The sequence below is a fragment of the Cavenderia fasciculata genome (assembly GCF_000203815.1).
Source record: "Cavenderia fasciculata unplaced genomic scaffold Scf_EU5ZYIE02H8LDV-5, whole genome shotgun sequence".
Lineage (NCBI taxonomy): Eukaryota > Evosea > Eumycetozoa > Acytosteliales > Cavenderiaceae > Cavenderia > Cavenderia fasciculata.
Genome location: NW_004457639.1, coordinates 491,047 through 507,521, shown reverse-complemented (window position 1 = coordinate 507,521; position 16,475 = coordinate 491,047). Strand labels below are relative to the sequence as shown.

The 16,475-nt window shown below is 31.8% G+C and overlaps 7 protein-coding genes across 7 annotated transcripts; 3 read left to right on the top strand and 4 right to left on the bottom strand.

Annotated features, from left to right (window-relative positions):
• Window positions 1–206: 206 nt before the first annotated feature.
• DFA_10011 (uncharacterized protein) lies at window positions 207–1,061 on the top strand (the record flags this gene model as incomplete). Its single annotated transcript, XM_004351853.1, has 2 exons — window positions 207–355; window positions 464–1,061. The coding sequence occupies 2 exons, from the start codon at window positions 207–209 to the stop codon at window positions 1,059–1,061; spliced, it is 747 nt and encodes a 248-aa protein (XP_004351905.1).
• A 129-nt stretch (window positions 1,062–1,190) lies between these two features.
• On the bottom strand, window positions 1,191–2,590 carry rpa5 (RNA polymerase III subunit; the record flags this gene model as incomplete). Its single annotated transcript, XM_004351852.1, has 4 exons — window positions 1,191–1,303; window positions 1,391–1,906; window positions 1,979–2,294; window positions 2,468–2,590. 4 exons carry the CDS (start codon window positions 2,588–2,590, stop codon window positions 1,191–1,193), a joined length of 1,068 nt encoding a protein of 355 aa, XP_004351904.1.
• Window positions 2,591–2,791: 201 nt separating this feature from the next.
• Window positions 2,792–7,178, bottom strand: DFA_10009 (uncharacterized protein; the record flags this gene model as incomplete). The annotated part of the gene is made up of 6 exons (XM_004351851.1): window positions 2,792–3,154; window positions 3,227–4,109; window positions 4,167–4,387; window positions 4,461–4,691; window positions 4,767–5,777; window positions 5,916–7,178. 6 exons carry the CDS (start codon window positions 7,176–7,178, stop codon window positions 2,792–2,794), a joined length of 3,972 nt encoding a protein of 1,323 aa, XP_004351903.1.
• A 362-nt stretch (window positions 7,179–7,540) lies between these two features.
• On the bottom strand, window positions 7,541–10,713 carry DFA_10008 (uncharacterized protein; the record flags this gene model as incomplete). The annotated part of the gene is made up of 4 exons (XM_004351850.1): window positions 7,541–9,667; window positions 9,736–10,018; window positions 10,100–10,533; window positions 10,702–10,713. 4 exons carry the CDS (start codon window positions 10,711–10,713, stop codon window positions 7,541–7,543), a joined length of 2,856 nt encoding a protein of 951 aa, XP_004351902.1.
• Window positions 10,714–11,003: 290 nt separating this feature from the next.
• Window positions 11,004–13,498, top strand: DFA_10007 (uncharacterized protein; the record flags this gene model as incomplete). The annotated part of the gene is made up of 4 exons (XM_004351849.1): window positions 11,004–11,089; window positions 11,239–11,266; window positions 12,440–12,546; window positions 13,354–13,498. The coding sequence occupies 4 exons, from the start codon at window positions 11,004–11,006 to the stop codon at window positions 13,496–13,498; spliced, it is 366 nt and encodes a 121-aa protein (XP_004351901.1).
• A 679-nt stretch (window positions 13,499–14,177) lies between these two features.
• Window positions 14,178–15,017, top strand: DFA_10006 (uncharacterized protein; the record flags this gene model as incomplete). The annotated part of the gene is made up of 1 exon (XM_004351848.1): window positions 14,178–15,017. One exon carries the CDS (start codon window positions 14,178–14,180, stop codon window positions 15,015–15,017), a length of 840 nt encoding a protein of 279 aa, XP_004351900.1.
• A 387-nt stretch (window positions 15,018–15,404) lies between these two features.
• On the bottom strand, window positions 15,405–16,172 carry nfyB (putative histone-like transcription factor; the record flags this gene model as incomplete). The annotated part of the gene is made up of 1 exon (XM_004351847.1): window positions 15,405–16,172. One exon carries the CDS (start codon window positions 16,170–16,172, stop codon window positions 15,405–15,407), a length of 768 nt encoding a protein of 255 aa, XP_004351899.1.
• Window positions 16,173–16,475: the final 303 nt, after the last annotated feature.

Sequence of the window (16,475 nt, the reverse complement as noted above, 5' to 3'; positions counted from 1 at the left end):
GATTAGAATAAATTTGTGTTGTTGGATAGTAGTAGTATAAACAACTTTGTCGACATATCTATCCAAATTTGGATATTAAATTAAAATTTAAAATTGTCGAAATTGAATCATCAAAGGAATACAGTTAGTACTACTAAAGTTTGTTAATACTTTTTCATTCATTCAATTCAATAATATATACTATTATATATATATACATAAAAGAAATGACAACAGAAAAGAAATTTGGTCATGCATCAGTATCAGTTGCTGAAGGTACTGATGATGTTTATATCATTAAATTTACAGAAGAGGAAAATAAATTCAATGATGATAATTTAAAGAATATTAATGATGCTCTTGATTATATAGAATCGTAAGTAAGAAAGAAAGAAAGAAAGATGAAACAATCACATATCAAACTATATTATTATTATTATTATAATTCTTTACTTAAACTCTTTTTACTTTTTCATCCTTTTAGATGTGAAGAAGCATCATGTTTAATAACAATTGGGACAAGTTCAAAATTCTATTCAACAGGATTAGATTTAGATTGGATTACATCTGGACAATGTAAAGACTTTAGAAAATTTATTACCAACTTTCAAAAGATGTTGGCCAGAATGTTGACATTGCCCATTCCAACCATATGTGTTATCAATGGTCATGCATTTGCTGGTGGTGCCATGTTGGCATGTGCACATGATTACCGTATCATGCGTCAAGACAGAGGTTTCTTTTGTCTTCCAGAGGTTGATATTCATATCCCACTTACACCTGGTATGAATGCCATCCTACAATCAAAGATGACCGATGGCACCGTCTACAGAGATGCAGCATTACTAGGTAAACGATTCAATGGAAAGGAATCACTTCAAGGAAAGATTGTAGATGCTCTTGCATCAGAAGATAAATTATTATCCGATGCCATCGCACTTGCCACTTCAATCTCTTCAAAAGGAAAGGATAGATTTACATTTGGATCTTTGAAAAAGGAATTATATAAAAATGCTACCAAAGAATTATTATCTGGTGATTTTGGGCATGCCGCTGGTGTTAAAATGTTTTCTAAATTGTAATAACAAATAAAGTAAATCAAAATTTAATAATATTAATATTTTAAAAAATGATTTTGTTTTGTGTATTTTTTTTTATTTAAATTATTTATTTATTATTTATTCCTTTTTCTTTTCTATCCTTTTATCTCTTTACATCATTTCCTTTAAAGAGTTTTCAATATCATCACATTTCTCAATTAAAATCTTGATTGCTTCTTGGAATAAAACTTTTGGTGGTAATGCTCCAAGTGATTCAATTGAATCTAAAATAAATAAAAGAAAGAAATAATAATTATTAATTAGGATTGTTTCTTTTCTTTTTTTTTGTTTTTTTTTTCTATTTCTCTTACAAATAAAATGATCTCTAATTCTTTCCAATTTAACAACATTTTCAAATTCTGGATCTCTAATACATTCTCTACACATCGTACAATCGAGTGGACGAGCAGCAATAACTTGATAAGAGTCTTCAATGTCGAAAACATTCTTTGGACAGGTAGCCTTTAATTTTTCGGCTTGTTTCTTGTCAAATTTCGATGAATCGACAGTAATATCTGGCATCAAACGATAGGATGCAGTACCTACAGGTGACCATTTAATATGTTCTCTACCAATATTCTTTTCGCAATATAATTGAATGTCGACAGTTTGACCTGGACGAAGCTTGACAATGGGAATATCGTCGTGTACTGGACGTGGGAAATCTTCTGGGTTTTCACCAAACATTGATTCTTGGTCTTCTGTTGGTTCCCATTTCAATTGTCCAGATGTAACTGTTCCATTTACAGTCTCTCCATTTTCATCTTTATAACATCTAACATTTAATTTAAATATTAATGTATCTTCTGCTGTATATTCTTTACTTGCTAGAAAAATAAATAGAAACAAAGTTAGATCTATCTCTATCATATCTATTTCTATTTCTATTTAAATTTTACCTTGTTTAAAATTAAATTTTCTTGGATCAACTTTAATTGGAATTAAACCCAAACGATGAGCCAATACTTCATCTTGAAGTATAGAGGTATTGTTAATGATGAAAACCTTTTCAATGGCCATGGTTGGAATCTCTGCAATCAATATTCTACGAAGTGCGTTGGCAATGGGTGCATCGACACCAATCATTTCAAAGACTAGATGATCTGGTTTGTCTTGCAACACCTTGATCTGAAAGTTCTTTTTAAATCTCTCTAAACTAAAACTATTATCATATCCAAGTGATGTATATGCTCCACTATAATAAACTCCTCTTGTCTAAAAAAAAATAAAGTAAAAGTAAGTAAAGAGTAAAGAGTAAAGTAAAGTAAAGAGACGACTCTTCTTTTACAAACAAACAAAAACTATCTATGGAATGATATAGTATAGTGTAGTTTTCTATCTCTCTCTCTATTATATCTATCTATATATTATTATATATTATACATTACATTTTCAACACCAGCATTTCCTACACTAACTCTAGTTCTTTGATTCTCTAATATTTCATTTGGTACTTTTTCATTGTCGGCTGCTTTCTTTGATGATGATGACTTTTTAGTATTCTTTGACATTTCTTTGTGGTTATATCTATATACAAGAAGGTATTGCACAAAGTGACTAGTCCTACAACTTAAATAACGAATCAATCTCAAAGCAACATTCGTCTCTGATCATGGAGTGTGTCGTTTTTTTTTTTTTTTTAATTTCTTTTTTTTTTTTTTTTTTTTTTTAAAAGGGACAGAGAGACTAATTTATTTTTATACCTTTTAAAGTTATCTAATTTTTTTTGATTTATCAACTACTGATAAATCTTTGAAATGATTATTTTCTACTTCCTTGACGGTGGCCGAATCAATGACTAGTTTGGGTTTATAATTCTCGCGCCATCTGAGATAGTAGTTACTCCAAAATTGTATGTCTGATATGAGGAAGTTGTGGTAGATTGGCTTGGGATTCATAATATAAAAATAGTTGATGTAAAGCTCTGATTGAGAATTGAGTGCCGACCAAAGTGAAACCATACCTCCATTCTTTTTGGTATAAGCCAACTTTTCTCTTTGATTATTAAATAAAAACGTACCATATTTACAATTATAAACATTTTCTAATACTTCAATTAAAAATCTTTCATTAAACTATTTAGATAAAAAAAAAACAATTAATATTAAACTATTCTTATTCTTTTTCTCCTTTGATTTGTTTCTTACTTGAAAGGTAGTAGGGAATAAATTAATTAATTGCCATACTGAATCTATAAACATTAAAAAGATGGGAGATGTTTCTTCATCACCACCAGCATGAGAGACGTGACCACAACGATGGGTAAATTGATGTCCAAAGCTGAGCCATTCCTTTTCAATGAGGATTTGGAATCCACGATAGGTTCTATAGTAGGGGTCGAGCAGTAGTTGAGAGAGTGCGACGAGTTGACTGGTACGATCCCAACCGTCAGAGCAATGGGTTAGGACAGACGAACCCTTTTTGTCGACCAACTCGACCACCATGTTGGCAGAGTTTATCAACTGGAAGATATGCTCTAGCCATTGTGTATTGTCAATCATAGAGAGCCAGTTGGCTGAATCCATATTGTTTAGGACTATATTGGTCAGCTTTTTATAGGCATCTCTCATAACGTGAATGTTGCCAATACCAAGGAACTGAAGTTCTACATTTTGATAGAGACTAGTGTCTTCGTGACCCTTGCCCATCAATGTGTTTGCCTTTGCGTTTGCCATGGGACGCGAATCCATGACATAGAGAATCGAACTGTTTGAATTGGCTTGCGTAATAAAACTGAGATACTCTTCATCCTCATTGCATTTACTCTTGAATATACCGACACGTGGCTGACTACATCTTGTAATGGTGCTATTGTGATTACCATGGATCCAACAGATGGCTGGAACACGTCCCTTTTCTCTAAAAGTTGCAATCTTTTTCAAATCCTCTTCGCTCACTGTCGATGGAACGATAAACAATGATGGATAGGTTGGACATAATGAATAATCTTGATTAATATATGTAATTCTCCATTTATCCAATGGGAATTGTAATCTAATAAATTCATCTTCTAAATTATAAATTGTATCCCTAAAAAATTAAAAATTAGAAAAAGAAGGTATTTAAAATATTATTATTTTTTCTTACAAAGAAGAATCAAATGTTTGAGCATTGGTAAAAGCAAAAGTTTTGGTAATATCTGAAATCTCCATAAAACTTTTCAATTGTTCCCAAATATATAAATCACCAGTTTGGAAACTAACAAATCTAAAGTCTTTACAAAATACTTCTGTTTGATTATTTGATACTTTAAGTTTTGATATAGTTGTAATTGGTATATCACAATCATCTTTTGTACCAAAATCATCCTATATATAAAAAGAAAAAAAAATTAATATTCAGTCTAGAAGCACTATTTTTTTTGTTTGAAACATTTCATACATAAGAAGATCTATTTGTACCAATAAAAATTAATCTAAAGTTTGTTAAAAATAGGCTGCCCTTTTTAGATTGATTTGCAACAGTTGAAATTCTTTCACCATCTCTTTTATGAATAATAGTTTCACCTGGAACCAAAGTTGGATCTTTAATTGCAATAAATGCTAATTGCATCATTGCATTACTATATGCGCTTGATAATATTGTTGATGATGCTTTAAATTCAATAAAATCCTTAAAAATAAAATATATAAAAATAAATAAGTACAAGAATTTCTTTTTTCTTTTTTTTTTTTTTTCTTTTCTTACAGAAATTGGATTAATATCTAATTGATCAAAACTATCAATATCATTTAAACATTGAGAACCAGTTTCTTTAACTAAAAATAAATCAAAATGTTCCAATTCCTTTTCAGAAGAAGAGGTGGTTGAACAATTTCTAATGATGATTTCACGTAGATCCGAGATTGCAGTGTATCGACCATAGATGATTTGATATGTTTGTAGATTACAAGATAGCTTTATGGTATTTTGGATACCCTCTACAAGTGCCATTTTGCAAATGGATGGTGGTGGCTTAAACTCTACAACTGCCTCGTTTGGCAAATTGTAAGATATGAGGTTTCTAGAACCTTCCATCCAAACTCCCGATCCATTCTTTTGAAAGAATAAACAATATCCCAACGTTTCATCTGATGAATTAAATATTGTATGATATTTATCAAATACTATATCATTTGAACTCTGACCCAAAGATCCATTTACACTATTATTTGAACCATTCAATGTTGGTGGTGTTGGTTGTTGTTGTTGTTGTTGTTGTATTTGTAGTAATTGTTGATGACTATTATTTCTTGAACCAATTGGTGATCGATTTGGTTGTTGTAATGATGGAGAGATGGGTGGTGACAATGTACTAATAGATTCACTGCTAGCAGAAGTTGGTAAAATGGCTATGGAATTGGGTGCTGGTGTAATCGGAGAAGTAATGTTGGCTGTTGTTGCCATGATAATTGATTGGATAGTTTCATTTACCGTTTGATAGGGATTAAAATGGAATTGTCTATAAGTCTGATGAGTTGGAAAGAGTACAGTTAAATTATATCCTTCATCATCATCTACAAATGGACCATTTGATTCAAATTCACCATCATTTGAAACTGAAATGGTTGGTGCCAAAGAAGAAGAAGGAAGTAGAGGCATTTGAGATGTTGTATTATTATTATTATTATTATTATTATTCTTGTTATTCTTGTGTTGTTTAAATAAATGTTCACGAGAAATTGAATTGTCTAGGTTTCTACTCTTGCTTGGTTTTGCCTTGAATATAAAGATTGAGTCTTGCAACTTGTTATTATTCAACTTGCAAGAGAGCAACAATTGCTTGTGTTGAAGTGGAAGAAGAGGATTGGAAGCATTTTGGTTTTTAGACTGCAGATAGAGGCCATAGCAACCTACCATATTTACAAAGGTTTCAAACTCTACAACAGAGTCTGTTGGTGATGGTATTTGAGATAGTACTGGTGGACTACCCCATGCTGGTGATGTACTACCCACACTACCATCACCACCACTACTACTAGTTGTACTACCAACAGGAGACAATTGTGGTGATAAAGAAAGTGGAAAGGAAGAGGGTGAGGAAGTGGCAGATTTGGGAGAATAGGTTGATGTGTGGATCACCCTTTTAGTGGTTGGATAGATGTATTGGACAATGAAAAAGATGGCATCGTGTACAGTTGTATTACTAGAGAATGACAATGTAAAAAATGATTGGATGGGATCGATCCAAATGAGAATCGAGTGTTCAGCACCTAGTACCAACGATGTTCGATTCTCAAAACGTAATGAAAACTCTATATACTCTTGTTTGGTCAACTCTGATCCAATACTATCCTCCATTTGCAATCGTTTGAGGAATAGATCATCAGATGATGTAATGTGAACATTCCACTTGTCCTCTGGTACAAAACTCTCTAGACGTGAATGAATCGATGGTATTTGATATTCAATCTTTTGTACAGCTTCATATACTCTTCTTCCAAATGCTGATCCATTCACTGGTGATGCAAATTGCCATGGTTGAGATAGTTTTCTTCTACTTGTTGTTGTTTGTTGTTGTTGTTGTTGCGATTGTTGTTGTGGTAGTAATGGTTGTTGTGGTTGTTGTTCCAATTGAACCAATAATGGACTAGTAGTCATACTACTTCTTTTGTTGTTTGTCTTTTGTGTTCCAGAAAAAGATAATTTTTCTTGTAATAAAGGTTCTAATTGATTAGATGGTACAATTGATTTATAATACCATCTTGGATATGATGCCAAATCACTATTGATCTGAAGTAACTCTAAATAACAATCATTTTCAATATTATATGTTGCCAATAATTGATCATTTGATAACATGAATCTCTTTTTCTTATAATGTGTTTCATTATTATTATTACTACTATTATTATTGACTATAGGAATAGATGATGTTGTATTATTATTATTATTGTTACTACGTTGTTTTTGATAGGTTTCCAATGTTTTAAATAGAGCATAGTTTGGTAGATCACGAATTCTAACATTCTTTCCTGTTTGTTTATAATAGATTACTATATCACCTACAAGAGTAAGAGGTAGTAATACCAATACCTGTGGTTTATCATTCAACCATGGTGATATTGATAAATGTATATTAACTCTCTCCTTGTTTGTATAAGGATTAATTAATACCATCTTGAAGAGAACAAATGAAGATGAAATACAAATAGATAGATAGATAGATAGATAGATATATAGAATATGATGATAATGATGGTTCGTTCTTTCTTTCTTATCTCTCTCCTCTCTTTTCTCTCTTTTATCTCTCCTATTACAAAGCTTCGAAGCAATGATCGATGATGATGACTAAAAATATCAGGGTCTGATTTTTTTTAAACTTTCGAAAAGTTGTTGGGAAAGTGGCCTACAATAAATCTTTGATCTATCAAAAGATATTTAAAGCATTATACTATATAATAGATAAATTACTTTAATTTACTTTACTACTTAATTGAAGATTTAAATATAATTATTTATTTTAATTTTAATTTATTTATTTAATTAAATAATGATACCAATTCTTCAAAATTTCTTTGACTAATTTCTGGATTTGAATTACTAGCATTGTCATCTGATTTTCCGTCGGAGGAACTCAATTTTGAAACCTTGCTAAAGTAGTCTACTATAAGATATCCAAGACTCTCACACGATTTATTGGGAGAGTTGGTATCAGAGTCGAAGCAACCACGCAACAAAACTGGCAAATTGGTGTAAAAGTAGTAGATGCAAGCGTTCTTGAGCTCAACGGCTTCGTGGAGACTGGCAAGAGCCATAAGAGAGACGAGATTGTTTTCGCACAATGTCTCGCCAATCAAATTGCAACACTTTATCTTTAGACCATCGAGCATGTATTGATTTGCCAATATGAGTAATTCCGTAAGAAGTGAAGATGAAAATCTTTGTGTTGGTGGTGGTGGTGATTGACTACCATTGCTGTTGTTGTTGTTGTTGTTGTTAGTAGTGGTAGTTGTTGTGGTTGTGGTTGTGGTGGTGGTTGAAGTTGTAGTGGTTGTACTGCTGCTACTGCTACTGCTGACCAATGGAGAAGGAGGTTGAATATTTGTACCAATGATATTATAATAGTCAGAGGCAACGAGATCATCTGTGTAGAGGTAACAGAGTAGTGCCAAAAATACATCCTTGGTGACATTGGATAGTCTGATAGCACCTTCTGCTTCACTCTCTCTCATCCCATTTGTGAAAAGTGTTTTGAAATACTTGGATCGAGCACATAGAATGACTTTGTGTCCATAGATACGTTCATAGGAAACATCGTCATTGTTCTTTAAAAGGAATGCAACATCGCTGAATTGCTCATTATTGATGTATTGCTTCATCATGCTGCCGAGGCTGGGTATGATCGAGCCCGAAGAACAAGACGATGATTCGTCATCCTTCGATGATTTGATTGGTGATTGGTTATTTGAGTGGTAGCTATTGTTGTTGTTATTGTTCATTGGGTATTCGAATAATATACCACCTTCACCTCCTCCGGCAGCAGCATTAAAGAAAACGTTTTGTTGTCCAACAGCTGCAGCTGCTGCTGGATTTTGAATAAAATGAACCATTGGATAATATACAACAGGTACTGTAATGGTTCCTGGATGTTGTTGGAAATGAATTGCTGCTTGATGAATTGGTTGTATTGGTTGAGCTGGTTGAGCTGGTTGAGCTGGTTGGACTGGTTGAACTGCTACTACTGGTTGTGGAGGAGGAGCTGGTTGATTAGTTACAGGTATTGGTTGTTGTTGTTGGTTATTATTATTATTAGTATTTTCGGGTATATCTTCAATCATTGGTTCATCTTGTTGTTGTTGTTGTTGTTGTTGTTGTTGTTGTTGTTGTTGTTGTTGTTGTTGTTGTTGTTGTTGTTGTTGTTGTTGTTGTTGTTGGTTATCTACATTTTGATTTACATTATTATTATTTTGAGCTACAATAGCTACAGGTTGTACACTAACTTGAGCTGGAGCTTGTGGTTGTTGTTGTTGGGCTGCAGGTTGTTGAACTGGAGCGGCCGCTGCTTGTTGATTTTGTTGTTGTGCTGCTACTGGAGCTGGTTGTGCTGCTACTACTACTGGTTGAACTGCTGCTGCATTTGCTGCGACTGCAGGTTGTACATTTGGTTGAGGTACAGGTTGTGCTTGTTGATTTTGTTGTTGTTGTTGAGCTTGTTGAGCCTGTTGAGCTTGTACGACTTGTTGTTGTTGTTGGGCAACTTGTTGCTGATTTTGCAAAAGCTGTTGTTGTTGTTGTAAAATGAGTTGGAGGTTTTGTTGTTGTGCCTGGATTTGGAGTATGATTTGTTGTGGATTGTGAATCTGTGGCTGTTGGTGTGGCTGCAAACCTTGGATGGGAACAAATGGTGCCTGTAAAATATTAATGTTACCAGCTGGCTTGGGCATTGTGCCAGTGTTTGCATTCTTTGCCCACGGTCCTAGACGATACAGATTCTCGTTGATGAGGCCGACTGGGAATCTTTGATACTTTGGTGTTGTAGGTCTCAGTTGTGGTGGAACGTACAAGATTCCCAAAAAACAATAATAAAACTTTCTAATCGATGATTGATCTGATATCTTTGCTAAACTTGATCCACCTTTTGTTGCTTGATTAATTGATTCTACAATCTAAATAATTAAAATTAAAATTAATATATATTATCTTTTCTTTTTTTTTTTCTTTTCTTTTTTTTTACCTTTGAATGATCAGTATGATAACTATGATACATATAAACAGATTCAAAATGAAAATTATTAAATGATTTTAAAAAATCGAGACTCTTTGATCCACCCAAATACATTGGAACAATACTTGATCGAGAATATATAAATATAGTTCTTAAACTCCAGTGTCTATTATTGTTGTTGTGTTGATGGTGTTGAGTAATCGATGAATTGGAACTATCGCTTAAGCTACCAGGTGTAACAACAACATTCTTTAATCCTTTAGTCTCTGATAATATTTTAAATTTAGTTTCCCTAATTGAAAAAAAAAAGAAGAAGTATAAGTAAAACTATCAATCAATCATCTTGATTATAATTTTTGCTTTGTAAATTTACATTTTATCAAATAAAGTAGTCATATCAAAAGCATTAAATCTACCACCAGGTTTTAAAGAATCTATTTTTGATTTAATTTCATTAAAGTCACTTGTAAAGTCCAAAACAGAGATTGCCGACACACGAAGAGTACAGATGGCAAACTTTGTGGTTGGATCTGTGATGAGTTTACTTCTGACAAACAATGACAATGCCTTTTTTATATGATCGAGTCGAGGACCAGAAGCTTTGAATATTGAATTAATCTCTTCATCTAGATCAATACAGAATACAATATGCTCTTGCTCGGTTGAAGGATCAATATCCATCAGTGAATCACCCATTTGATCGATTGTACTATTAATTGGTGATCCACTTGGGGAAAAATCGTCGTCTTCCATTTGTCGTAGTTGTTGTCTTTTTGATTCAAATATACTACTATCGTTATTGTATAACTATAAAGAAATAATTTAATTATTAGTTAACTAATTATATATATATATATATATAAAACGTGAAAAACAAATGATGATAATGATGATGAATGAAACAAACTTTTTTTTTGTTGTTGTTGTTGAGATAATGATTAAATGAAAGAATGAATGAATGAATGAGTTACAAACAAATGATATCATATATTTATATATCAAAAAAAAGGTTTTGACACAAACACTAATCTTTTTCCTTTTTTTCATCAAGTCATTTGGAAAAAGGTGGGTGGGTGGTGAAAGAATGTGGTTGTTGGTATAATTAGTGGGTAGTGAGTAGTGTGATAGTAGGTGGTGATTCAATTGAAGCTTCAATCCTAACCTAGCCTGATTACTGATTGGTTTGTTGGTTGATGAATGAATGGTTTTTGAAACGATAAAAGATGAAGTTTAAAAAGAAAAAATAGATAGATTGATTTGATTGATTGATTGATTGAATGAACGAGATGAGATTGGGATTTGATGACCAACGACATCATCATGATCGTCGTCGTCGTCTATATGTTGTTGCTATACCTGTAATGTAGTTTCGAGTTGTTGTTGTTGTTGTTCTTTTTAAATTCAATTCTAATTATTATTCTGTCTATGTAACATCAAAATTAACTCTCTACTCTCTCTCTCTCTCTCTCTCTCTCTCTCTTCCTTTTCTTTACTTTACTTTATTATAAAAAGACAAAAATATGAAATACTATTGGAAAGGGTATGTATGTATGAATGCACCAACAATTGGGTATTAAAAAAATGTGATTAACCAACAATCCCCTTTTTTCTTTTTTTTTTTGTTGCTTTTTTTTTTTTTTTTGCCTTGAGTCCAAAGGTTGTTGTTTTTTTTGTAAACCTAAAAGGGAGTTAACTCCAAAAAAGGTAAATTTAAAAATAAAAAAACACAAAAGTTGGCATTGTTGTGTGTAGTATCATATATTTGAGAAACCAACCAACTAACTACTAATTCTACTCGATTACCGCTGCTGTTGAATGAACCTGTGTTGTGAGGAATGAGAAATGTTGAGACACTTACAATTAAACTTTGATTATCGTTGCTGTTTTCGTTACTATTATTGTTGTTGTTATTACTGCTACTAATGTTGTTATTGTTGTTTGTAAAGGTATTGTTGTTGTTTGGGTTGGTAACTTTCCTAGTCTTTAATAATTTGTCTGTTGATGATGATGATTCGTCCTTTCTTTTTACTGGAAGCATCTCTGCATGGGTAGGGTCTAGACTCCTTTGTTGTTGATGTGAATGGTTGTAATATCTACTACTACTACTCGCTGCTGATGCGTCGTCAAAGGAATGAATGAATGAATGATGAATAATAATAATAAGAAGAATAAGAAGAGGTCTATGTAGTTGTTGAGGAAAGTATTTTGTTTGTTTGTTTGTTTCTGTCAGATGATGATTGTTTACTAAAAAATTGTATATGATGATTCTCTCATAAATGCTATGCTATAGAGTCTATGTATATATGTATTTGCTAAATAATAAATGCTAACTAACTAATAACTATAAAGAAAGAATAAATAAATTAATATATAAATAAATAAAATGATATGATATGATTTGATTTGTTTGTTGTTGTGATGACTGTATGTAAGTATATATAAATAGATGTGTATATTGTTGTTGCTGTTGTTGTGTATAGGTGTAATATTGTGTACAAGGGAGGGTATAATAATAATAATAATAATAATAATAATTAAGATGATATGGACAAAGATTGAGTGTACACTCAACAACAGACCAAGCTAATTACTATTTTTTTTTTTTTTTTTTTTGATTTATGAGAGAGGTTTTGGCCAAAACTTGAAACGTTGATTTCAAGGGAGCAGTTTAATTTGCGCAAGCAAGATGCAATCTTTGCGCAACAAAAGATAGGACACTCTCTCTAGAATATATTCTTCATCATCGATCAACACAGCCGCCGCTATCTTATCTGTCTATCTTAGTAGTCTACTAAAACTTGGAAATATACGATCGTATATGTATGTTGTGTATGTGTATGTGTATATGACGTAGATATTATAATATATATAATAGTAATAATAACAATAGAGATAGACAGATAGATAGATACTCTACTTTTTTAAAATTATTTTGGTGGTTCACGTAGTGGTATACTCTTGGTAATATTACTTGACTTGTTGTATATTGTACTGTTACTACTATTGTATAATATGCTACGATAAATATAGAGATATAAATAATAATAATATATACTACGACGTCGAAAAAACAACAACAATAGTAAGTACTACTTTAATAATAATAATAATAATAAAATATCAAATAGTAGTGATAAGGAAGGAAGAAAGGAAGAGGGAAAAAGGAAAATAGAATAATAAAAAAAAGGAGGTTGGGTTATCGTTTGCTTGCTTGCTTGGTTGTTTGTTTGCTTGCTACTACTATTCTCTTATTATATTTAAATTGACAATAATCGTCGCAACAGCAAACAAGAAAGAGATGAACAAATTGTTGATTTTTTCAACACCACTAGATACACACACCACTACCACTACCACTACCAAACCAACAGAACAACCACTATGCTCACACTCAACAGAACAAAAAAAGAAACAGCAGCCAGCCAACTGTAGTTGTGTCCTACCGCTGCTACTGTTGGTGGCGGACTCTTCTCTTTCGCTCGACCCATCTATCTATCAACAACTATGTGGAGCAGCAGACTACAACCAACAATAGAAACAGCAGCAGCAGCAGCGGTAACAAATAGCAGTAAATCAGTCATTCCTCCTCCTCCTCCTCCTCTTTCTTGTCGCTTAATGGATTATTAGTGCGACTATAATACACTTTTGTGGTCTGTCTGCCTGTGGGTGGGTGTTGGATAAGGAGGAGGAGGAGGAAGAGGATGTCAGTGGTAATAATAGTCCATCCTTTCATTTCCTTTCCATCCATCCATCCAATCCATACCCAAACTAGGTGTTATGCACATGTACTACTACTACTACTACTATTACCACGCAGCGAGAAATATATGTACATATAATACAACAATTCAAAAACATGAGCTAATTATAATATTCATCAAAAGGAATATTATAGTCATCATCATCATCCATCATCATCATAATATATATATGGTAGAGTTTTTGTTTTCGTTTCCATCGTCAACCAATATAACGACCAGCATGCTTGCTGCAGCATGTGGCACTAAGTTTGGTTTGGATTGGATTGGATTGTATAGGGTCAAACTTTTTCCTTTTCCTGTCCCATTCTCTCTCGACCGAATATTATTATCCACTGGGTATTGTTGTTGTTGTTGTTGTGGAATGTGTGGTGGGTGTGATCTATCTATCTATTTATCTATCTATCTATCAATCAATCCACATAATTATTGATGTTGATAAATATTCAAAAATTCAAAAACACAACACACTTTGTGTATCAACGTTATTCAATCATTGAATAACTTGTACTTTTGGGGTTGAAAGTTATTATTACCCAACTCTTCTTTCTTTTTTTTTTTTTTTCAATATTATCATAACAACAAGAGGAACTTCAACTTTTATTTCAATCAATCAAAATATAATTTCAAATCGATGATGTTCATGATTTATTAACATCATTTTTATATAGAGAGAGAGATTTTTTTAAAAAAATGGGTACAGATGATAGTACAACAACAACAAACAAGATATCGATCAATATTAAAAATGCAGAGGATCCAATACTTGCAGTTGAGATGTCTACATCAGAGCTGATTAGCCAATTAAAATATAGAATATTAGAGGAAAAGAAGAAACTGGGTCATAGAATACGACTTGTTTACCAAGGAAAGTTATTGTTGGATCATCAAACATTGGTAGATGCAAAGTTGACAAACAATTGCAATGTTTTATCATCTATTACAGTACCATTGGATTTGAATTTAGGTCAACCTACCTTTTCCTCATTACCAAATCAACCCATCCCTACCAACAATCAAATCCTTGTAAATAATAATAATAATAATAATAATAATAATAATAATGATAATAACCCTACTATAGTACATATTCCTCAACCTATTTCTTATAACAACAATAATACAACACCGACATTGACATCGGTATCACCACCAAATATATTATCAGCAGCAGAAATTCAACATAATCGAATACAAGAATTACTTAGGCAACAAAGAGATAATGATTTTATATTGGATATGGAAGCAAATGGTTTGGTATTGCAAAATGTTGAACCAGCTGCAATGGTTCATCATGAACAACAAACAAACCATACAATAATGTCAACAGGTCAAGGATCATTGATACGTGAAAGTTTAGAACTATTCTTGGGAATGGCATTTGGCATTTTGGTTGGACCAATCGCTCTCTTTTGGCTTACACGTGATTATCTACCAAGACAAATTAAATTGGGCGTAGTTGTTGGGGTTATCTTTAATATGGTTATAGGTTTAAGTAAAGTTACTTCAAGTGGTGCTCAAACTATTGTCTAAAAAAAGAGAAAAAGAGAAAAAGGTAATTTCCTTTTTTTTTTTTTTCCTTCTTTATAATACATTTCCTTTCCTAGTCAAATTTTAACTAGCCGGCAAATAAATAAATAAAAATGGTAATTCAATCATTTCCAAATTGTATAAAAAAGGTAATGGATTGGTTAGGTGAAACAATTTATTGGATTGTTTATTTATTTTTTCTATTCTGTTGGTTTTATATATTTAAACTTTTGATGTATTATATATATGTGTCAATCAAAAGTTTTTTAATAGTGTCTGTCCACAAATCCATTTGGTACATGATGTGATTTGGTTGGGTGAATATAGGATGAGGTTTTTAAATCTAATATACAATAGGTAGGTTTATGATGAGAGTTTGAGTTGTTATAATTATATTAAATTATTATTATTATTATTATTATTATTATTATTATTATTATTATTATTATTATTATTATTATTTTGATTATTATTATTAAAATTTAAATGGTCATGTTGAGAAGTATCTGGTGGAAACATTGAATTATTATTATTATTATTATTATTTGACTCGTGTCCATTATTATTATGTTGTTGTAAATTTTGATCCATTGATTGATTTAATAAAGTTGAAGTTGTAGATGTTGTTGATGTCATATTTGGTGATTCAGGAGGTGATTGGTTGTTGTTGTTGTTGTTTTCCAATGTAGATGTTGATGATGATGACGAAGAAGATTTCTTTGGAGAAGTGACTGATTGTTTTTTTCCAGATCCTCCTCCTCCTCCACCACCTCCACCGCCACCACCACCACCACTACTACTACTACCTCCATTCGGTTCTTTTTTCTCTGATTCTCTGTATTTACTTAGATAGGCTTTTAAAGGTTCAATGTAGTTGTCAAATCCAAGTGTAATCATTGCAGCAATAATGTCATCACCATTGATTGTTTTTCGTTTCTCTTGTAGACATCTTTCACTTGCTTCACTTGTAATAAAACTAATAAATTCACTGACGCAATCTTGTACCGTGTCCTTGGCGTCTCTTGCCACTTTGGCATTGTGTGGTAGTGATTTTTTCATGATACGTATAATGTTGGCAATTGGTAAATATCGATCATGTTCACGTCCATCTTCACCCATATGTTGTCCTCCATCATCTCCATCATCTTGATTTGACATCTTTCAATATTTAAATATATATATATTATGTTTGTGGAAACTAATTTAATTTTTTTGGAAAAAGAAAATGATTATTAATATTGGAAATAATTATAAATATTATAAATATTAAAACATATATATAAATATATTAAAATATATATCAAATAAATCGATCATCGTATGGTATGAAGTTACCTAACAACATGTTATTATTACTATAATTTAAATTAATTATATTCACTTTACAATAAACCCTCCTTGATACCATACGATGATTCAAATTTAATAAATCATTGAAACAATAACAACTACATACCACAC